We start from the raw sequence: 23,883 nt of genomic DNA on the forward strand, positions 1-23,883 counted from the left end.
TCTTCAAAACTCCATCTTATTTCCCCCAATTGGAATTTTTGATACCCGATTAGCATGGATCCTTTGTCAATTACTGCTGTGGGCTGGCTGATGAGTTCTCTGGTGAAAAAGGCTGTAACTGCGTTGCTGGAAGCATGGGCAAAGCGAAAAGGCCTTGAAAACGAGTTCAAAACCCTCAAGGACCAGCTGCTGCAGCTTGGTGCCTTGCTTACAAGCGCTCGTGGCGATCATACCAACAATAGTTCACTGAAGGAGTTGGTTGAGGAGCTTCAGCAACTGGCGTATGGAGCTGAAAACTTGCTTGACGAATTGGACTACTACCGGCTGCAGGACCAGATACTAAACCAGATTCTGCAAGGTAGCTTCTGATTTTACGGTTTGGTTAAGCCACCGTTGGATCAGCGATTTTCAAAGTGGCTTAATAAATAGTAAAAAAATTTCAAAAAATGTAAAATTTGGTCTCGTAGCACATTTTAATATGGAGATCACATCTAACGGTTTGGATCGATCATTTAGACTTTAAAAATTAGAAAATGACTTGATTGCACGGGAGGCTAGAAACAAACGATTGCTTATTAGCCTACCTATATATATATATATATATTGTTTACATGAAAAAAATAACCGTTGGAGTAGGTACCATACGTGGCATTTATTTTTGTTATACTTGCGGGTATCAGAAGGAGCAAAGAGAAAAGAAATAAGGTGGATGGAAAAAACCAGGGTACTATTTGGAAAAGTACCAAACATGGTTACGCTACATTGTACCTTACCAAATATAATTAGTTATGCTACATTGTACCAAACATCGTCATCTCCTAACAGATTCCATTCTAATTAAATATCCATCTAAAAATAAAACTCGAAGATATAAACAATAAAATAAAGGCAATTATATTCGCTTTCACTTCTTCATAGAGTAAGCATACAACACAACAGATATGATCTTCTTGATAGTAATAACTATAGTCCAGTGCTTGTAATTGGTATGTGTATACAGTATGCCCAACTGAACTCAAAGATTATGTGTAAGCTAACAGTGGCTTTTGTTAAAAGCAACCTTCATTAATACTGACCCTTTTACATACTTCTGTTATTGTAATTGTGTTGCTTCATAAACATGTGGAGTTCATACAATCATGCAAAACTTATAGTTTTATCCATGGAAGGAAAAAGCGGCCGATCCGGATCGGAATCGGCCGTTTTGGATCGGAATCGACCGTAACCGATCCGATTACTTGCCGATTAACGCGGATTTTTGTGTTTTTCATCCAATTTCTGCCATTCTGGTCCGATTCCGATGTGCTTTCTTGAGTGGTTTTCTGAGTGGAATGGAGGGAGTAGTTGGAGATGCGGGGGAGCACCGGTGGGCCGATCAGAGATGCCATTAATGGATTTTGATGATCTTGGAGGAGATTAGTGAGAAGGCAGGAGATGAGATTGATCGTTTGGTGATTTAATAATCTCATTGCTTGTTTGGTCGTATCTGAGAGAAGAAGGAGATGGATGGGGAATGCGGGTCCCAGCTGTCTCATTAAAAAATTTCTTTTTACAATTTCAACCTTTGAACTTTAAGATTTTATAAATCAGTCCCAATCATAATTAAAATAAGATTTTACCTATTATCAAATATAAATTTTCTACAGTACCTATTTCATACGAAATAAAGACAAATATATTATCAATTAATCTGTGTTTATCTTATTAATTTTAAATTAACTAAATTTTGTTGTTCATTTGTCCAAAAAATATATTATTTGCTCATTAGATGTTACCTATTTTATTGAAACAAATATATTCCAACTTTTCGTACAAATATGATTTGCTTGTATTATATTGTATTAGTGCATTATTTGAATGTAAATTATTTGTCTAAACATAAATTGTTAATAAATTATTTTTTTATCATTTTTTTTCAATTTTTTAGTACAAAATAAGTTTCTGGCAAAAAAACCGAGTTTCTGACAGTGAAAGAGTGTGCTTTTAGTTGTAATGCTTGTATTATATTGTATTAGTGGATTATTTGATTGTAATAATTTGTCTAAACATAAATTATTGACAAATTATTTTTTTATCAATGTTTTCCTATTTTTTTTAGTGTAAAACAAGATTCTAGCAAAAAAGTCCGATTTTCCAAGCCGAATCAGCCGATTCACCAATTCCGGGTCGGAATCGGCCAGGACCAATCCCGATTCCGATTCCGATTTTTCCTTCTATGGTTTTATCTTGTAAATACAAGAAAGAATGCAGTTGAGACATTGATAGAAAAATATACCAGCATGAAAATCTACTGTTGTCTGGTCTTATTACCCCATAATTAGTATATTGCGTCTCAGAAGTTATGGAAGTTGATCATTCTATTATTTTACAGTCACATATTCCCATTAAATTATTTGTTGTTTCCTCTTCTTCAGATGCATTCTCTTCTTCTGACATTTGGTTCTTAAGCCCACGCAACCATTTCGAAAGGGTGATGATGTCTTTTGACTATATACTAGATGCGCAAGTACACTCTCGCACAACTGATCTGTCCCAAAGGATGAAAAAGTTAGCCGAGAAGTTGCAAGAATCTGTAGAAGAAGTCCGCAAAGCTGTGGGAACAGAATCAAATGTTATGACTACCCAAAATACTAAAAGAAGTCAAACTGAAGCAACAAAATTACTCCAAACATCATCATTTCTCACTGAATCTAGTGTTTTTCAGAGAGACCAAAACCGTGACGAACTACTGAACCTATTGGAAAATGAAGAAACTACAATAGTTGGTAAAGTCTTTGTTCTAGCAATAGTAGGTTGTGGTGGTGTGGGCAAGACTACCCTTGCTGGACTAGTTTTCAATGATCCAAAAGTTCAAAGTTGCTTTGATGTTAGATCTTGGATTTGTGTGTCTACTCGTTTTGATATTGTTAGGCTTGCACGTGAAATGTTAGAAAGTGTATGTGGCAACAGATATGGCGAACTCTGTAACCTCAACGAGCTCCAAAATAAACTCATGGACAAATTGGAGTCCAAGAGATTCCTACTTGTTTTGGATGACATATGGGAAGGCGAAGATATTAAGAGCCAATGGAATTCAATGGTAACTCTATTAAATAATTGCATGATGAGAAGGGCTATAATCTTAGTGACTACTAGAAACCATTCTGTTGTCGAAATGGTCAATGCAAGGAAAATTATTAATTTGCATCGTCTAGATGACAATGCACTTTTATCATTCTTTAGTACCTGTATTTTCGATGATCCAAACTATGGAGGATATTGGAGGTTAAGAAATATTGGAGAACAAATTGCCGTTAAGTTGAAGGGTAACCCTCTAGCAACAAAATCTGTGAGTGCTTTGTTAAAAGAAAATCTTGATGAGAGATATTGGATTGAAATCAGGGATAGCGAAGTTTGGAAAATTCAGAGTGGTCCAAATGATATTATGCCCGCACTCCGGTTAATTTATGAGCATATGCCCTTTCATCTCCAAAGGTGTTTCTCATACTGTGCTATGTTTCCGGAGGATCGCCCTTTTTCTTTTGAGGAGTTGGTATATCTATGGATGGCTCAAGGTTTTCTTGATGTAAGATCTGAAGGAAAAAGAATGGAGGATATTGGGAGTGATTACTTCAATGATTTGCTCAACCATGGTTTCTTCCAATCCAAGCCATCAGCATATGGTAGTTTAGTGTGTTATACATTTCATGATCACTTGCTTTATCGTTTTGCACGTATGGTTTCCTTGAAAGAATGTTTAACCATTAGCAGTACTGAAAGTAGACGAATTCCACCAACCATACGTCATTTGGCAATTTTTGATAGTACTGCAAGGGGTGAAAAAGAACTAGACTCGGCATTGCCGTGTTTAAAAGGAGAGAATCTAAGCACTCTAATTAATTGGGATGAGTTGCCTTCGGGTAATTTGCGAAATATTTCGAACCTGCTCAAAGAAACAAAATTTCTTCGTGCAATGAGATTACCTCTGCAACAACTACATTATTGTAACTTTCAGAATTTTGCTAGCCTCCGGTATCTAAAATTAATTATGTCTAATATGAACACTTGCGAGACTCTTCCTGGAGAAATATGTAGGCTATATCACCTAGAAGTGTTTGTTATTGAAGGTGGGATGTTTCTGGATGAGTTGCCTAATAGATTTAATGACCTTGTTAGCTTGCGGCATTTTATTGTTGAAGGGTACCTGCACTCTAAGATATGTGGTGTAGGGAAACTAACCTCTCTGCAAGAGCTGAATCATTTTGATGTTCAACAAAAGATAGGGTTTGAGATAGAGCAATTAAGCTCTCTTAAGGAGATTAGAGGATCACTCCAAATTCGGAACCTTGAGAATGTAAAATCTAAGGGAAAGGCAAGCAAGGCTAGATTAGTAGAGAAAGAGAAGCTTGATGCCTTGTATTTACATTGGAATCATGGTGAACAAGAGAACGAAAGTGTCCTGGAGGGCCTTAGGCCAAACACCAACCTCAAATCGCTTACTATAGATGGGTATTGTGGTGTGGCTTCTCCCACGTGGTTGGATCCCTCTCTCATTTTTCTCGAGTCTCTAACTCTAATAAATTGTACAGCATGGGAGCAGCTTCCACCTATAGGGGAGTTGGAGTTTCTCAGGGATTTGAAGCTGTCTAGATTGCCTTTGAGGGAAATTGGGTCTCAGTTCTATGGTGTTCGTCATAGCATGAAATTTCCATCTTTGGAAGAATTGTGGATCGCAGATATGGAAGATCTCATAATATGGGAGTGGAATGACCAACTTCAACTATTTCCTTGCCTCAAAAAACTCTCAGTTCTACATTGCATTAAATTAGTGAATCTTCCTCTCTTAGGATCTCCTACATATGAGATATTGGAGAGGTTTCCTTCCCTAGAGATACTCATAATAGAAGATTGTCCACTAATTTTTGAACTACCACCTCTTCCATACAGTTCTCCATTTTCTTATATATCAATTGAAAGAAGTGGAAGTTCGAGCCTTAAAATGGGTAAATCATTGGTTTTCCATAGCCCTCTGCATTCTTTAGAGATATCCTACATCTCCAGTGTGCAATCTTTGGACTTGCATTATTTTGTGGCTTTGAAGAATTTGGTTATAACGAGGTGCGAGTCACTCACTTCCCTTACATTTGGGGAGCGTTTGGTCTGTTTGAAGACCCTTAGTATTATATCTTGTCAAACACTGAGCTCATTGGAAGGTCTAAAATCCTGGGTCAACCTGGAAAAGTTGGACATTCGCGAGTGCTCTGGTTTTATTGCAGCTTGGGACTCTGCATCAAAAGAATTAGAGAGGACTGAACCAGACTTCTCCTTGTCTCTAACAAGAATAGAAGTTGACTCTCTTACCCTTTTAACCTTGCCTATCTGCAAGCAGCTCACTTCGCTTCAAATTTTTGAATTGAGATTTTATGCTTTTACTGAAGAACACGAGATTTCTCCGCAGTTCCTTACCTCTATCGACTTGGTTGATATCAAGGATTGTAAGAATCTTCAGTCATTTCCTCTTGATCTTTTCCCTTCCCTCAAGAAACTGAGGATTATGTTCCCTCACATCAAATCACTACCAACAAACAGCCACACTAAGATAACTGAGAAATGTTTGAAAGTAAGAAACATCAAAGAAATAAATATCCGCGAATCTCCTGTTAAGGTAATACTTTAAATATTCCTTTACTAAAAAAAAAAAAAGGACTTTAAATATTCCACTATAGCATAATGCTGACACTTACCATTATGAGGTTCGCATGCAAGTTTAGCAAATTCAAGCTACTACAATCATTTTTGCTTGAAACATATGAATACATTGAAAATGTGCTCGACTGTCCAATTTGATATGTTCTGGCACTGGCATATCTGCCTGGGAAACCTTATTCTGTACCGGATGATTTATATCTTTTTGTTAAATTTGTCAATGGTCATTCTTTCCTTCTTTTTGTTGCTTGTACAGTTAAATTTGATAGTGTTTTACGATAGCCAAAGTCCTTCGCTAGTTATCTAACAGTTAAACTTTCTTTTAATATCTGAAAATAGATTGAATTTGTACTGAGCTGAGAGGAAATGATATGCCAGCAAATGGATTCAGTTAATTAGCAGCTAAGAGGGGAAGATTAAGGAATGAGGTGAGAGCATTACTTCATGGGCACATGCTAGTATTAATTGGTAAGCTTTGATTAACATGAACTGGTCATAGGCAAACTTCGCTGCAATGGCAGGGTATACATCAAAGCATCTTAAGATATTGAACAAAAATGTAATTATTAGAAACCTTCCTTTTTTTTTCTTGAGAAAACTTGTTAGCAAACTTTCAAACAGTACCTTGATATGGAACAACCTTATTTTAATTTCTCTCACAGAAGTTCATTCTCTTTTATAGCTTTTTTTTCTTTTCACTATCATGTTTTGTATTCCACTAGTTTTCTTCATGTTAACATCATCAGTAAAAAAGACTGTTTATTTCAGTATTGGTATAGTCATATGCATGTTGTACCAACAGTAACCAGTACAAAGATGAGGGCTGATGCATACACAACTTCTGGTTGAAATAACACTTGAGATGAGCGTTGTACGAATTGTTACTGCACTTTACCATACTAATTAAAGATGTTCCATCTCATAGTGAAATAGCATGAAACTAGGAAATACCTTGGGGGAAGCATAATCTTACAATTATTTGGATTGCACATATAGGTCATGTTTGGCTGTGGAGTAAGTGGAGTAAGGTCCTCACTTCACATTTAAGCAGCCATACAAGAAGGAAAATGAGAGGAGTAACATGGAGTACGAACTGATTTAATCCAGAGTAAGTTACTTCATCTCTCCAGGCGGATTAGTTACTCCACCTGTGGAGCCCATTGTCGGACAAACATTGATTAGTATATTTTCTCTCTCTTCATTAACCGACTTTTTGTTTTTTCTCTCGTTTTATCCCTCACCCTCGCTGTCAGCTTCCGCACCAGCGCTTCTTTCATTATTCTCCATTGATGCCGCTTGAAATTGATGACGTGAACACTGGCTTTTCCATCTCCACGCAATGACGATCTGTTAGAGACACTGATTGCCTACCTTTTTTCCCGGTCTATTTTCTCTGATTGCCAGTTCACTCAGATGTACTTTCTCCGATCGCCACTATCTCTGTTGAGACTCTCTGTGGAGAATTCACTGTTGTTGAAGCTGCCCCAAATCCTACTACTGATTCGAACAATCAGAAGTGACCTTCGATCAAGCCCTGTAGACCAACAATTTGCTTACGTCACTGTGATCAACCAGGTGTGCTCCTTTCCCTGAACTTGATGTTTTTATTTTTATTTTTTTAATTTGTATTGTTTATTTTATTATTTAATCGCCAGTTATTTGGATTTCTCTCATCGTGTGCAAGTCAACTAAAACCTAAATTATGATGGTTGTACTGGTACACAGCCTAATTTTGCAACCAGTTGTAACAGTACGAAATTCTAATGTGCTAATTGACTAAGTTTTATGAGGTTCTCATTGTAATTTTGGATTTGTACCCAAATTGATAATTGTAACATGCTTATTTCTTATGCTTTGTACTCAGCTTTTGAATCATGGAGCTATGCTTGATTGGATTGTGGAAGAGGAGATTTGGTTTTCCAATATTTATGTCATGCTACTTAAAAAATCAGAATCATGTTCTTTGTAATTAAATGTGTTTAGCAGTGGACATTTTTTAATTCAAAAGCTGAACACATTTTCTAATTCATAAACTAATATATGTTGTCCGACTAGTTGATATTTTGAGTGATTAATTATTTATTTTATCTTTTTTTTTGTGATTCAAATCCGTTGGTATGAGTAATTTATTATTACAACTATTTATCATAAACTTAAAATTTAGAACCTATTTTGGTATTATTCTAAAATCTACATTTTATTATTCTATTTGAGCATGCTAATAATATATTTATGATTAGTGTCCAATTCAATATTCATGTAAAATTATGCGTTTTCTATGTTTTACATACGGATTCTTTTATATAAAAATTATTCATCATTATTTAAGTTAGCTATGAAGTTTAATAAAACGGACATGTAGCTTCTCATCAAATTTCTATTTTATAAATAATCAAATAATCTTGACATGTTAGCATTTACAAAACAAAAAAAAGTTAATCTCGAAACATCACATCTTATCAAGTTAAATATGTTATTACAAAATAAAGTTAAAATAAAAAATTTAAGTCATGACTTAACTAACATATTCCAACCAAATACCAGTAACTTAATTCATTGCAATTATCATGCTCCAATTAAACATGAGTACCTTAATTTACCTTAGCTTGAAATAAGCAATTTAATTCAGAGTAACTTTACTCTACAACAAAATATAACCATAATTTATAATTATTTTCAAAAAATCATAACAAAAGTAAGAAGTGGAATGCACTTTTCTTGACTCAGGGTAGAGGACGAATGGCTTGAATTCAAATCCTCCCGGTACCGTAATAGGGAATCTTTTAAAATTATTGGATTTGGACGGCCCATTTTATTAATATCCAAAAAAAAAAAAAAAATTAAAATTGCCCCTGCCATCTATTTTTTTTTTCAAAAATGACTCGACCGTAAGGTCCACGGGCGGCCCAGATCCTCTAGCAGACCTCCCGGGCCAGGGGCGGTCGGCTAGGGACCAAATTGCCTGGGGGCCGAGCGGTCCTCTATTTTTTTTTTTTTTTAGAGATCTATATTTTGATTTAAATAATTTTGTGAAGACAAAGTTTTCTTGTTTTTAGTGTACGCCAAAAAATAAGACATTTGATATATTTATAAAGTTATGTCGTAACTCTTTACTACGATTTATACAGTTTACGCGCGTGGGAATCAAATCTGCAACTCACATGCATTGTTTTAACTTTTGTCAAATCAACGTTTTACTTTCGTCAAATCACCACTCAAAAAAATAAAAGAGCAAACCGGAACACCACGCTCAAAGAATCCATATCTTATGGGACCCGGGGTGCAATTTATATAGACGGTCCAGATTAATTTTCAGCCAAAATAAATTCAATGTCTTAAGAAAATATAAGAGTCTGTTTCAAGATGCGTGCCAAGTTAAAAAACGGTTCAGATTTTATAATTGAACCTCGGGTATCTAGGATCATTCCACACTCAATAGCGCCCTATAGCGGCGCAATAGTGCGCTCAATAGCAGCGCAATAGCGACGCAATAGCGGGTGAGCAAATAGCGTTTTCAGACCTCTGTCCATGCACACGACCCTAGACTGACCTTTGGTATGGCACCAAGTCCATACTCAGCAGCCAAGCACTAGGCAAAGGCCACTGGTATAGTGCAATGCACTAAAAATATCAAATTTGACATCTGCTGATAAATCAACAAGTCTGGACTGATACAGGGATCAAACTACAAAAGTGATTATACCAGCATGTAGAGCATTAAAAAATACACAAAATTGATATAATTTCAATTTATTTGGATTTTTCTACAGTTAGTTAAACAACCATAACTTTGGCTAGGAAAGTCGGATTTGCGCGTATAACCACTTTTCGGAAAGGGGGGGGAGACGAGACGGATCCGGATATCGCCCCCGGGGGGAACCCCTGAACATCCGAAGCATTAGAATTTCAAAAAAACGTCGCTTGGTGCCTCAAAAATTCAGTTTAAGTTTTCGTTCAACTATCGGTATTTTATTTAGTCAAAAGCCTAAGAGATTATTCAAGAATTATCCATATAATTATTTTAAAATGCATTTACTATTTATTGTGTTTGTTTGCCTATCTCCGAGTAAATGGTATATGTTGATAATAATCAAATAATTCAATTATTCTCTCTCTCGCCAATTATTCTCTAAAAAAATAAAGAAGTTGACATCATTGATGCAATCTAACCATATTTTCTTGTGTATATTTGAATAAAATAAATCATTAAGAATCAAGACCAAATCCTTAGTTATCTTTAGACTTGTGATATCCAACTGACAAATTAAATCAAAGTTATAAATAGTTACGACATCTCACTCATAAATATATCAAATATCTTATTTTTTTGGTATACAAGAAAATTTTTTCTTCACAAAATTATTTAAATCACTCTAAAAAAAATAAAAAAATAAATAGAGGACCGCCCGGCCCCCAGGCGGTCTGATCCCTAGCGGACCGCCCCTGACCCAGGCGGTCTGCTAAAGGATCTGGGCCACCCGTGGGCCTGACGGTTGGGTCATTTAAAAAAAAAAACATATAGGAAAGACATTTTTAAAATTTTCTTTTTTTCGGGTATTAATAAAAATAGCCGGGATTTGGACCATTCTTTTTAACTTGACATGAATCTCAAATTCCAATAATACTGCTCCTGTGCAAGCCCGAATCTCAAAGCAATTGGAAGTTAATCTTAAATTGTAAAGTGAAGGGAATCTTTTACAATATTGGAGAAGATACTTGGAATGGCTTCCCGAGTTCCCCTGCCACCTCTTGGCCCACACCGACCAAACTAATAATGGTTTGTTCTTATTTTCTTTTAGCTTCGGTCCCCTCTACCGAATTATTGCAGTAAATGGCTCCCAAATTCATACATCACTTTAATCACATTCGTTAGTGTAGCAAGTTGCTGCCTTTCTTTTTCATAATGAAAATGACCCGTTATGTGGAAAGAATAGCATTGGACTGTAGCTTTATATATATATTATTTTCCATAGATGAGAAAGTCAAACACGCAAACCAATGTAATGAAAGGATTAGGTTGTAATATATACTTTTTTTTCTAATAACTTATTTAAAGGAAGCTGCTAACAATCTCCGGACATCAATTTTCAGGAAATATCTAAACGCAATTGAAAAGTGTATGTAAACTAATTTAACAAATTCGATAAACATCTCTTTGTTATACTATGAATATTTACACTGAATGCCGAACAAACTACCGAATTTTCAAAAGTCGTTAATATATGCGTGATCTATGTTATCCCGATACGCCAGTTTAGGCCCCGTACCCGTATCACACGCGTATCGGATACGGATACGCACCCGATACGCCAGCTGGCGTATCAGCTTACGTGGCGTATCCTTACTCAGCCGATACGGTCTCCGATACTCTGTTGACACCCACAGATACGGCTACAAATACGGGAGATCCCTCGCCAGCTCTCGTGGACCGCGTGCCGCGCATGTGGACCGCGACTGTAGACCACGCGCCGAGACAGTGGACCGCGAAAATCTCCTTTTTTCTGCTTGAAGCGGGATTCGATCTTGGGTCTTCCTCTTTGGTGCCAAAATTCTTAGCTAGAGTATGCTATGTGATATTTTTAGATAAATATAATATTTAAGTTATACTTATTTTTTCTACAAATTTTATTTAAATTATGATTATCTAAATATAATATATAAGATAATAAAAAAAATATATATATAATAGACGTATCATATCTTAGATTTTTTAAGATTGTCATATCGCCGTATCCGTATCGTATCCGATACGATACCCGTATCCGTATCCGTATTTGTGCAACATAGTGCGTGATCTTCCATGAAAATAGTCCCTATAAAACCGCCAATCTAACGGAATTGATAGTTATCACTTGAACTACCAGGACCACTGGGATCATCTTCTAGAAGATATCTAATAGCTTTTGAAAACCATCAACTAAACGGAACTACTTTTAATGTATGTAAACAAAAAAAAAAATCATAATTTTTTTTTTCATTTTTATTTTAAGTTCTGCATCTCGAAGTTGCATTCAAATCTTAAATTATTTAACTTAAAGTACTTGTAATTAATTATTCTTTGATTTTTAAAATAATACAAAAAAACAAATATCGCAAAATAATAATTTAAGATCTTGTAGAGTTTGAGCTCAATTTAAATTGGAATTAACATGGGCTTAATAGCTTAATTAGGCTCAATATCAAGATTAACACACAATTTGAAATATAATTAATGATTTGAATTAATTCAGAATCAAATACACTTTAACTCGAAAAACAGTCCTTGACTAAAAATAATATTCTATATGGAAAGTTGCACGTTTGAAATTCATATAAAGGATCTATTTTATAAATATTTAAAATAGAGGAAACTTAATTATCATTTATTTTTATTAAAAAAAGATATTTATGTCCAAATATTTATTTTAAATATTAAAAATGATAGATTCAACATTGTTTAAAGGAAGGAAATCATCTCTTAACTCAATTCGTTCCCACCGTCTTGACATGAGCTGAACTTGTAATTCACCGAAGTTCTAATTAGTTTACTACACGATACGCTTCACAAGGAATAGTTACAGGAAACCCGTGGCACTGGTTTGCTCCTCTTTTTAAGTCTTTCTTAAGTCAACCCGCAGTTATCCTTCTCTTGAAACCTGATCTTATCTCTTCCAATTGGAACTTTTCATACTTGTATTCTCCTGTTTGATACCCGAGTAGCATGGATCCTTTGTCAACTGCGGCAGTCGGCTGGGCAATTTCGGCAGTCGGCTGGTTGATGAGTGCTCTGGTCAGCAAGGCTGTAAATAAGTTGTTGGAAGAATGGGCAAAGAACAACGGCCTCGGAGACGAGTTCGAAACCCTCAAGGACCAGCTGCTGAAACTTAATGCCCTGTTTACAAGTTTCTGCGGCCTTCGTACCAACAATAGTTCACTGAAGGATTTGGTTCAGAAACTTCAGCAACTGGCGTATGAAGCTGAAAACTTGCTTGACGAATTGGACTACTACCGGCTGGAGGACCAGATTCTGCAGAAAGGTATATGAGAAAATTAAAATTATGTCTTTTCATAATTTAAAAATATAAAATTAAACCAAATTCTAGCTAAATTATGTCAACCAATTGATGATATTTTAAATCCCATTTGTGCACATTAAATTATATCGCCCAAGATGATACTTTGACTTTTCATGATTTGTAAGAATTTCAAAAAAAAAAAAAAACTTTTCATGATTTGTAAAGTCCCTTGTCAAAAAATCACAACGAATTAAACAACAACAAAATTAGACAAATTAACTACGAATTCACATACCTCCGCCAAGTAGGGGAGAAGCAGATCTACGTATATCAATAGAAGTACTAAGTCGTCCCTATGATTTTATAATTTTAGTTATGTATATCAAAATTTAATGGTTGGAGCTATCTATTTTGTTATTGTGGAAACTTAGGTTTAAATCTCATTTATCACATATTGTACATTTTAAGCTTCAACTCCCTTTATCAAGATTTTTCTAGTTCGATTCCTGACTCCAAGTATAGTAAAAGAGAGGAAAACCAACTAATGATCTTTTCCACTGTCTTTTTTATTTTCAAAATTTTGACAGAGTCTGTTAAGGTCTTTTATAAGTTATTTTATAATTTGTTTTATGTATTCAGTTTTTATCATTTTTTTACCGCTTGATCTTGTACGAAATAATTTTCGAACTTCAAAAAGTATGCATTTATATGCATCACTAATGATGTAGATGGATTTCAACGATTTGGATTCATCGTTTGAAGTCAATTCAATTGAGTTTTAAAGTTTGGCTCACTAAACATTTTTGGTGAACACAACACAAATTGGAAAAAAAATATACACATACATATATATGTATATATATATAGAGAGATAGTCTACGGTGAGTTGCGAAGTAAAATGCGTTATTACTTCACGCCGTATTTTTATTTTGAAAGTCCAAATTATCGATCCGAACCGTTAGATATTTAATCCATATTGAAATGTGCTTGGAGACCAAATTTTACATTTTTTGGAATTTTTTTACTATTTATTAAGCATTTTTAAAAATTGCTGTTTTGCTGTGAACAGTAAAAAATAGTAAAATTTTCTGGACCATCAGATCAGCGACTTTCAAAATTGCTTAATAAATAGTAAAAAAATTCCAAAAAATGTAAAATTTGGTCTCCAAGCACATTTCAATATGAAGAACAAGATGAACGGTTCGAATCGACGTTTTGAACTTTAAAATCGCAAAATATGAGCGTGAAGTAAAATAGTCGCTTTACTTCGCAACTCACCGTAGCCTAGCTCTCTCTATATATATATATATATGAGGAGGGATCAGATTACACTCTTTTTTTGGTGACACCGGTTACACCCTATGTTTACAAAGTCCAAACAGTCGATCCAAACTGTTCAACTTGTTAGATATGTTAAAATATGCTTGTAGATCATATTTTACATTTTTCTTAATTTTTTTATTATTTATTAAGATGGGTACAAAAATTCAACGGTCTGAATATAGTGATTTTGTTAAATACTTAATAAATAGTAAAAAAAATCCAAAAAATATAAAATTTGATCTGTAAGCACATTTTAACATATCCAACAAGTTGAACAGTTTGGATCAACTGTTTGGACTTTGAAAATGGAGAGTGTAATTCGGTGTCACCAAAAAATGGTGTAATCGGATCCCTCCTCATATATATATATATATAGTGTGGCTAATTTGCTACCGGAAGCACTTCGGCCGAGGTGCTTCCGGGGTCATATTTTAGCGTGTGATGTTCAAACAACAAATCCAAACCGTTAGATGTTCAATCTATTATAAAATCTGCTTGGAAACCAAATTTTACATTTTTTGGAATTTGTTTACTATTTATTAAGATGGTTTGAAAATCGCTGTTTTTTATGGTGCAGAATTTTAATAAAAAAAGCGATTTTCAAACCATCTTAATAAATAGTAAAAAAATTCCAAAAAATATAAAATTTGGTCTCCAAGTAGATTTTAATATAGATTAAACATCTAACGGTTTGGATTTGTTGTTTGAACATCACACGATAAAATATGACCCCGGAAGCACTTGGCCGAAATGCTTCCGGCAGCATTTTAGCCGCTCCCATATATATATATACTAGTATTGTGCCCGTGTGTTGCAACGGGGACATTATAAAATTGAATAGAATATAAAGAGACATTTTTGTTTGACATTCACACAAAATTAAGAAAAAATATATTTCGATGAAAATAAAAGACAAATAAAAAAAACATAAATCCAAATAATAAATAATAATACAAGAAACAACAACAAATGAAAAAAAAGACGATCAAATATAACATGAAAAAAGTTCTTGAAATATCATTGCGATTTAATATCTAATTTTCTCCACAAGCAAGACATGTCATTAAATAATTTAGAGGAGAAATGATATGTAAATAAACAAAATTGAGAAAAATATGATTAAATGATTCAAATAAATTTTTTCTCAACATATATATTATTGATAAAAATTATTTTAACAATGAAAATTTCTCTACACATCATTTCTCTATACGAAAGTTCTAGATATTTTTCATTCTCTCCAGGTCAGAAAGATTATATAATTGTTTCCATCAACACAAAATCTGCTATTAATCTATTCACAAAGATACAGATACAGTAGCCATAAATAAAATTTGAAAATATATGATTGTTTTTGTTTTTATTTTCGTAATTATAGAGGAAGTGGAGAAATGAAATAGATAAATAAGGAAATAAATTAATTGCAAGAATTGAAGATAGGTGTAAAGAGAAATAAGGAAACGGATCGCTAGGGATCCATTCAATTTTAATTGTGACAAATATATAGCAGTCTGTGTGGCGAGTATATTTTTAACTAAATTTAGACTTCTACACATTAAATAGATGTATTTAATCAAAAGAAGATAGATTATGTGATTGGAGGGCTGATATTCAATTCAAAAATTCATCTTTCAATCTCAGTCGTTGGCGGATCATGACAACTACGTGCATAATATAAGAATGAAGATATATATATATAGGCAAAGGCTTCTATGGACATAAGGACCTATTTGTAAAATGAACATATTTTTATTTTCAAAGTTCAAACAGTCGATCCGAACCGTTCATCTTGTTCTCCATATTAATATGTGCTTGGAGACCAAATTTTACATTTTTCTGATTTTTTTTACTATTTATTAAGATGGGTACAAAAAATATCAAATTCAGACCATTGAATTTTGTACCATCTTAATAAATAGTAAAAAAATTCAGAAAAATGTAAAATTTGGTCTCCAAGCACATATTAATATGGAGAACAAGATGAACGGTTCAGATCGACTGTTTGAACTTTGAAAATAAAAATATGTTCATTTTACAAATAGGTCCTTATGTCCATAGAAACATCACTCATATATATATATATTGTTTACGTGAAAAAAGAATAACCGTTGGAGTAGGTACAGTGTACCATGGAATTTATTTTTGTTATACTAGTTGTGAGTATCGGAAGGAGCAAAGAGAAAAGAAATAAGGTGGATGGAAAAAATCAGGGTACTATTTGGAAAAGTACCAAACATGGTTATGCTACATTGTACCTTACCAAATATAATTAGTTATGCTACATTGTACCAAACATCGTCATCTCCTAACAGATTCCATTCTAATTAAATTTCCATCTAAAAATAAAACTCGAAGATGTAAACAATAAAATAAAGGCAATTATATTCGCTTTCAATTCTTCATAGAGTAAGCATATTACCATGGTTTTGAAAATCGGCCGATTCCAAGTCAACTCGGAATCGGATGGGACCGGACCGAGTTTCATCCGAGTTCATGCGAGTTTTTCGGCAAAACTCGGATGAAAAGTGCTTGACTCAGCCGAGTTAGCCGATTTTTAGACTGAGTCAAGCCGAATCAACTGAGTTCTCGCTGATTTTTCCCAAGTTAACTCGCTAGAATAAAACCCGAAGAGAGAGAGGGAGGGGCGTGCGACTTTCCTTCTCCAGGAAGGAAATGAGATGGAGAAGAAGAGATTAAATGGGTGGGGTCCGCGGGTCAGTGAGAGAGACTACAAAAGAGATAAATGAATTAATGAAGGTGGGGTCCATTTGTAAGAGGAATAGAAAAGGAGAGGCATGGATTTGAATCCAAAATTGAATTGGAATTTTTGGCAGCCAATGCCTTCTACAAGAAATAAGAGAAGGGAATAGGTGGGCTTTAAAGATGTGGGGTCCGCCGGGAAGGAAATGAAGAGAGAAAGAAAAGAAATATGGTGAGGATGGAGATGTGTGGCATTTCGTGTGGTCACATAGTTGTTTTGTTTCTTCGTTAAAAACTTACTTGTTACGTAAGTTCGATCTACGTTGAACTTTCAGTTTCGAATCGTTAATTATTCTAATTTATAACTCTAATTTATAGTTTTTAGAAAATTCTTTTTAATAACCATATTATTTAAATGAATCCTGACATTCTTAACATGTCAGAAGAATTAGGATTTCTAAATATGCAATTGTATTTATAACAATTAATTTTATAAATTTCAAACTTTTAAATTGGTTTAAGAATAATTATATATACATCAAATTTATTGTTTAGATGTTTCTAAGTCATAATATATTTCGATCCACTAAATTTGATTTCAGTTACAAATTATAATTTTATAGTTGCCCATTTAATTAATTCGTTAGTGAATTTTATTTTGTTGAATCTTAGTATAAAATTTCCTTTTGAAATTTCAAAAGTTTTAATTAGTCGAGATTTTATTATCAATAATTTGTTTAAATTTACTTAACATTAATTAAAATTACGGGTTATAACAAGATAGAAGAAAGAAAATCAAATTTATATGGAAACAAGATAGAAGAAAGACAATTTAAAGAAAGGTCGCTGAGCGCTGGGGTCTGCATCCAGTAAAGGAAACAATTGCTAGAATAAAATGTAGAAAATATAATTCACGTTTTTATTATTACTAGTTAAGTGTCTGTGTGTTGCAACGGGATTGAAATATTATTTTGATTACTTTCTTTAGATGTAATTAATATTTATTTGATTTTGTCATAATGTATTAATCAATAATGAGAGAAACAAAAATCAATGAATTCAATCGAGGTGTTAATAGATGGAAACACAAACAACCACATCAAACAGGGCCATGGAAGATCTGGGAATGTATCCTTTGAGATATCCCAACTTTTGCGTATCCTCTGAGACATCCCAACTTTTGCGTGACGCGTGTCCGGTGCCTATTCGGGGTGCTGTAGGGGGTCAGTATTATGTGTGTTTTGAGATTCATGTGGAGCGTATTTAAACGGTTGGGATTTTCCATTATGTCACGCAAAGTTTGAGATATCTCAAAGCATACGAATTCGTGGAGAGAAGGGAAAACGCGTGGAGTGCGTGGAAAGAAGGGAAAACGCGTTGAGACTTTGTTGAATTACTATGCGGCTTTTCATGTAGTGGATACGGTTTTAATTAAATTTAGATTTCTACACGCTTGACAATATTAAACAGGTGTATAAAATCAAAACTATTTATTAAAGGCTGAGATTGAGATCTGTTTTGATGAGTGGCTGAGATTTATGGAATCAACGGCTCAGATCTTATCTGGACAAATAGAGGGTTGGATCCCAAAAAAATATGCATGCTATTATAGTGGTCCTGATTTTGGCAGAAGCGCTCGGGTCCACATTCAGTTTTTTTTTTATACTAAAGTAAATAATGGGATTGCATTAGATTACAAATTTGATTGTTAAGAAAATATAAAATGTAGAAATTAAACATTTTATTTCTCTTTTGTAAATATCACGTTTTTATTATTATTTTATGAAATAGTCTATTTTATATTAAAATTAGATAATTTTAATATTTTAAGTAATTACACTACAAATTTAATTGTTATCCATCCGAATTTAATTATTATGAGTGTTATTAATATTTAAACTGTTAACTATCCAAATACCTTATTTTTCCTTTTTTTTTTTAGTACAAAACAAGTTTCTGTCAAAAAAAATCCGTTAACTATCCAAATTCAGCCAATTCCAGCCAGCTCGACATAGCTTCTGGCAATAAAAAGTGTGTTCTATTTGTAATGCTTGTATTACATTATATAATTAGTGGATTATTTGAGTGTAATATTTTGTCTTAACATAGTTTTTCTACAAATTATTTTTTTACCAATTTTTTCCTATTTTTTGGCTACAAAACAAGTTTTTGCCAAAAAAATATGAGTTGCCGAGTCAACTCGGCCGATTCCGGCCGATTCATCCGATTCCGATTCCAATTCCGAGTTTCAGAACCATGCATATTACACAACAGATATGACCTTCTTGATAGTAATAACTATAGTCCAGTGCTTGTAATTGGTATGTGTATACGGTATGCCCAACTAAAGAAAAAAAATTATATGTAAGCTAGCTGTGGCTTTTGTTAGAAGCAAACTTCATTAATACTGACCCTTTTACATACTTCTCTTATTGTAATTGTGTTGTTTCATAAACATGTGGAGTTGATACAATCATGCAAAAATTATAGTTTTATCTTGTAAATACAAGAAAGAATGCAGTTGAGACATTGATAGAAAAATATTCCGGTATGAAAATCTACTGTTGTCTGGTCTTATTACCCCATAATTAGTATATTACGTCTCAGAAGTTATGGAAGTTGATCATTCTATTATTATTATTTTTTTTTGAAATCTTGGTAGAGGCTGATCATTCTATTATTTTACAGTCACATATTCCCATTAAATTATTTGCTGTTTCCTCTTCTTCAGATGCATCCTCTTCTGACCTTCGGTTCACAAGCCGTTTCAACCTTTTAAAATTGAATGGGATGTCTTTTCGCTCTGCACGAGATGCGCAAGTACCTAAAGCCAAAAACTTCTCTCCCATAATTGATCTGCCCCAAAGGATGAAAAAGTTAGCCGAGAAGTTGCAGGAATATGTAGAAGAAGTCCGCAAAGCTGTGGGAACAGAATCAAATGTTATAACTACCCAAAATACTGAAAGAAGTCAAACTGAAGCAACAAAATTACTCCAAACACCAGCATTTCACATTGAACCTAAAATTTATGGGAGAATACAAGAGCGTGAACAACTAATAAACCTATTAAAAAATGAAAAACCTGCTGAAGTTGGTAAGGTCCCTATTGTAGCTATAGTTGGTAGTGGTGGTGTGGGAAAGACTACCCTTGCTCGACTAGTTTTCCATGATACAGAAGTTTGTAGCCACTTTGGGGCCAATAGATTCTGGATTTATGTGTCTAGTCGATTTGATATTGACAGACTTACACATGAGATGCTGGAAGTTTCATGTGGCAACAGATATGGTGAATTCAGTAACCTCTACGAGCTCCAAAAAAAACGTAAGGACGGATTGGTGTCCAAGAGATTCCTACTTGTTTTAGACGACATGTGGGAAGATAAAAATAAAAGCCAATGGGATTCAATGGTAGCTCCATTAAATGATGGCATGGTGGAAGGGAGCATAATCTTAGTGACGAGTAGACACGAATCTGTTGCCAAAATGGTCAAGGCAAGAGATATTTTAAATTTGAAGGGTCTAGGAAATGATGCATTTTTATCATTCTTGAGTAAATGTATATTCAATGATCAAAACTATGGAGGAGATGGGAGGTTAAGAAAAATTGGGGAAAAGATTGCCGAGAAGTTGCAGGGCAACCCACTAGCAGCAAAAACTGTAGCTGCTATGTTAGTAGATAAGCCTCGTGATGTGATGTCTTGGATAAAAATCAGGGATACTGAAGAGTGGATATCGCAAAGTGGTCCCGATGATATTATGCCAGCACTCCGGTTAAGTTATGAGCATATGCCCATTCATCTCCAAAGGTGTTTCTCATATTGTGCTATGCTTCCAGAGGATCACACTTTTACATGTGAGGAGTTGGTATATTTATGGATGGCTCAAGGTTTTCTCAATGTAAGATCTGCAGACAAAACAATGGAGGATATTGGGAGTGATTACTTCAATGATTTGCTCAAACGGGGTTTCTTCCAATCCAAACCATCAGCATATGGTGGTTTAGTGTGTTATACATTTCATGATCACTTGCTTCATAGTTTTGCACGTATGATTTCCTTCGAAGAATGTTTTAGAATTAATGGTACCAAACGTAGAGAAACAGTTCCACCAACCATTCGACATTTGTCGATTTTTAATTTTATAGGAAGGGATAAAGAAGAAATAGGAAACGCGTTGGTGCATTTGAAAAGTGAGAACCTAAGCACGGTAGTTAATTGGGACAAGTTTCCTTCTGATATTTTCCAATGTATTTGGGATCTGTTAGAAACAACACAATTTCTCCGGGCAATGAGAATAACTCTGTGTTCCCAAGTACAGCCTGAAACCTTGACGTTTCAGAATTTTGTTAGCCTCCGGTATCTAAGATTAATTATGTCGAATTTGAACAATCGCAATACTCTTCCAAATGAAATATGTAGGCTATATCACCTGGAAGTGTTTGAAATTGAAGGTAAACTTCAGGTGTTGCCAAAAAAATTTAGTGACCTTGTTAGCTTGAGGCATTTTCTTGTTGAAGGGAACCTACACTCTAAGATACAGGGTGTAGGGAAACTAACATCTCTGCAAGAGCTGAATCATTTTAATGTTCAACAAGAAATAGGGTTTGAGATAAAGCAATTAGGCTCTCTTAAGGAGATTGGAGGATCACTCCACATCAGGAATCTTGAGAACGTAAAATCTGAGAGAGAGGCAAGCAAGGCTAAACTAGCAGAGAAAGAGAAGCTTGATGCCTTGTATTTAAATTGGAATCGGGGTGAACAAGAGAATGAAAGTGTCTTGGAGGGCCTTAGACCAAACACCAACCTCAATTCGCTTACTATAAATGGATATGGTGGTGTCGCTTCTCCCAGGTGGTTGGGGCCCTCTATTTTTTTTCTTGAGACTCTAACTTTAACGGGTTGTAAAGCATGGGAGCTGCTTCCACCTATAGGGGAGTTGGAGTTTCTCAAACATTTGACACTGTCTGGATTGTCTGTGAGGGAAATTGGACCTCAGTGCTATGGTACTCCTCAAAGCATGATATTTCCATCTTTGGAAGAGTTGGAGATCATAGATATGCCATATCTAAAAAAATGGGTGTGGAGTGACCAATTTCAATTATTTGTTCGCCTTAAAAAACTCACAATTCAAGGTTGCACTAAATTAGTGGATCTTCCTTTCTCAAGATGTGCTACATCTGAGGTGTTGGAGAGGTTTCCTTCTCTAGTAAATCTCAAAATTGAAGATTGTCCACTAATTGTGCTACTACCACCTCTTCCATACAGTTCTCTGCTTTCTTTTATATCAATTGCAGGAACTGGACGTATTGAATTAATAATTTATGAGGAGAAACGACATAATTTAAGTGTGACACAGGGTAGGTGTCCCAGCCATAAGTTGGGGGAACTATTGGCTTTCCATAAACTTAGCTCTCTCCATTCTCTAGAGATATCGAACATCTCTGGTTTGGAAAATTTGGACTTGCATTCTTTTGTGGCTTTAGAAAAATTGTATATAACGGGGTGCCAATCACTCAAATCCATTACATTTGGGGATCATTTGGTCTGTTTGAAGATCCTCAACATTATATCTTGTAAAACATTGAGCTCAATGAAAGGTCTGAAGTCATGGGTCAACCTGGAATGCTTGTATTTTCGGGACTGCCCTGGTTTCGTTACAGCTTGGGACTCCGCATCAAAAGAAATAGAGGGGACCCCAGAGTTCTCCTTTTCTTTAACAGAAATTGATGGCGACTCTATTGCCCTTTCAACCTTGCCTTTATGCAAGCACCTCACTTCCCTTCAAAAAATTTACTTTGAAGATTCTACTACTAAAGAACATGAACTTTCTCTTGATCTTGAGTCATTTCCTTTCGATCTTCTCCCTTCCCTCAAGGCACTGAGAATCAAGTTCCCCCACATTCAATCACTTTCCACAAACAGCCATACTAAGATAACTAAAGAATGCTGCGATCTAGAAAACATTGAAAATGTTTTTATCGACGAATCTCCTGTTCAGGTAATAATACAAGTACATGCCATTATAAGGTAGGCATGCAAATTATGCAAATTCAAGCCACTTCAATACTTTCTTCTTGAAACAGATAAATAAATTGAAAATGGACTTTAGTGTCCAATTTGATTTGTTCTTGCACTGGGCATATATATCAACCTGCCAAACCTTATACTGTACCGGATGATTTAATTTCTTTTTATTTAATTTGTCAATGATCATTCTTATTTACCTTCTTTTGTTGCTTGTACAGTTCTAGTGCATTACAGTAGCCAAAATCCTTTGCTAGTTATCTAACAATGACCTATTCTCTCAATATTGAAAACTAGATTCGTCTTGAACTGAGAGAGGAAATGATATGACAGCAGATGGATGCAGTTAATTAGCAGTAAAGATGCAAGGATAAGGAATGAGGTACCCATAATTTCACACGAAGGTACAAGTATTAATTAATAAGCTCTGATTAACATGAGCTGGTCATATGCAAACTTTGCTGCAACGGCTGGGGTACAAAACAAATCATATTACCAATTTGTACGAAAATGTACTTGTTAGCAAACTTTTTTTCTCCTTTTTTATTTTTTATTTTTTTTGAGGAAAATTTGTTAGAATACTCAACAGTACTTGTTACTGGTGGAACTGTTTTTTTAATTTCTATCATATAAATTAGAAGTCTGTTCTTGTTTATATTTATTTCATGGATCCGAAAATCGGCCGATTTCAAGTTGACTTGACTGAGTCGGAACAGAATCAGCAAGTGGCAATCCGAGTTTAATTAACCCGAGTTACGCAGTGGACGAGTTTTGTTATGAAAATCACTAGCTAGACTCAATGGAATCGGATCAATTCAACCGAATATTTGTCGAAATCAGGCCAATTCTCACGATTTGGATGAAAAATGCAAGTTTAATTTGAGATATGAAGCTCCATTTTGCATTTTTTTTTTGGAAAAAAGATAATGGTGCTCGCGAGAAATTTGGAAGGTCGGAATAGTCTCTACAAATATAAATTTGCAGTTTTAGAATTCAAAAATCCAAAACTGCAAATATTTTTTGCAATTTTGTGAAACCGTGCAGTTTTGAGATGTCTAAAACCGTGAAATAATTTTACGCTAATTCGATCTAAAAATGTGAAAAAAATCTACAGTTTGGATACTTTTGGAAATATTGTCAAACAGGATGTTGATTTT

The 23,883-nt window shown here is 34.5% G+C and overlaps 2 protein-coding genes across 5 annotated transcripts; both read left to right on the forward strand.

The window, feature by feature from the left end:
* Window positions 1-12: 12 nt before the first annotated feature.
* On the forward strand, window positions 13-7,746 carry LOC144549140 (putative disease resistance protein RGA3). 4 transcript variants are annotated; one of them, XM_078297878.1, is made up of 6 exons: window positions 13-358; window positions 2,415-5,644; window positions 6,025-6,244; window positions 6,682-6,793; window positions 6,939-7,260; window positions 7,550-7,746. In XM_078297878.1, exons 1-3 carry the CDS (start codon window positions 55-57, stop codon window positions 6,043-6,045), a joined length of 3,555 nt encoding a protein of 1,184 aa, XP_078154004.1. In that variant the 5' UTR covers window positions 13-54; the 3' UTR covers window positions 6,046-6,244; window positions 6,682-6,793; window positions 6,939-7,260; window positions 7,550-7,746. The 4 variants fall into 4 exon arrangements, with proteins under 4 accessions (XP_078154004.1, XP_078154003.1, XP_078154005.1 ...); XM_078297877.1 differs by having other exon boundaries at window positions 6,025-6,153; XM_078297879.1 differs by having other exon boundaries at window positions 6,025-6,113.
* A 4,538-nt stretch (window positions 7,747-12,284) lies between these two features.
* Window positions 12,285-23,381, forward strand: LOC144549206 (putative disease resistance protein RGA3). Its single transcript, XM_078297937.1, has 3 exons — window positions 12,285-12,701; window positions 19,435-22,700; window positions 23,024-23,381. The coding sequence occupies exons 1-3, from the start codon at window positions 12,386-12,388 to the stop codon at window positions 23,054-23,056; spliced, it is 3,615 nt and encodes a 1,204-aa protein (XP_078154063.1). The 5' UTR covers window positions 12,285-12,385; the 3' UTR covers window positions 23,057-23,381.
* The last annotated feature ends 502 nt before the right edge of the window (window positions 23,382-23,883 follow it).

Source organism: Carex rostrata, chromosome 34 (assembly GCF_964058835.1).
Source record: "Carex rostrata chromosome 34, lpCarRost1.2, whole genome shotgun sequence".
NCBI classification, from domain to species: Eukaryota; Viridiplantae; Streptophyta; class Magnoliopsida; order Poales; family Cyperaceae; genus Carex; species Carex rostrata.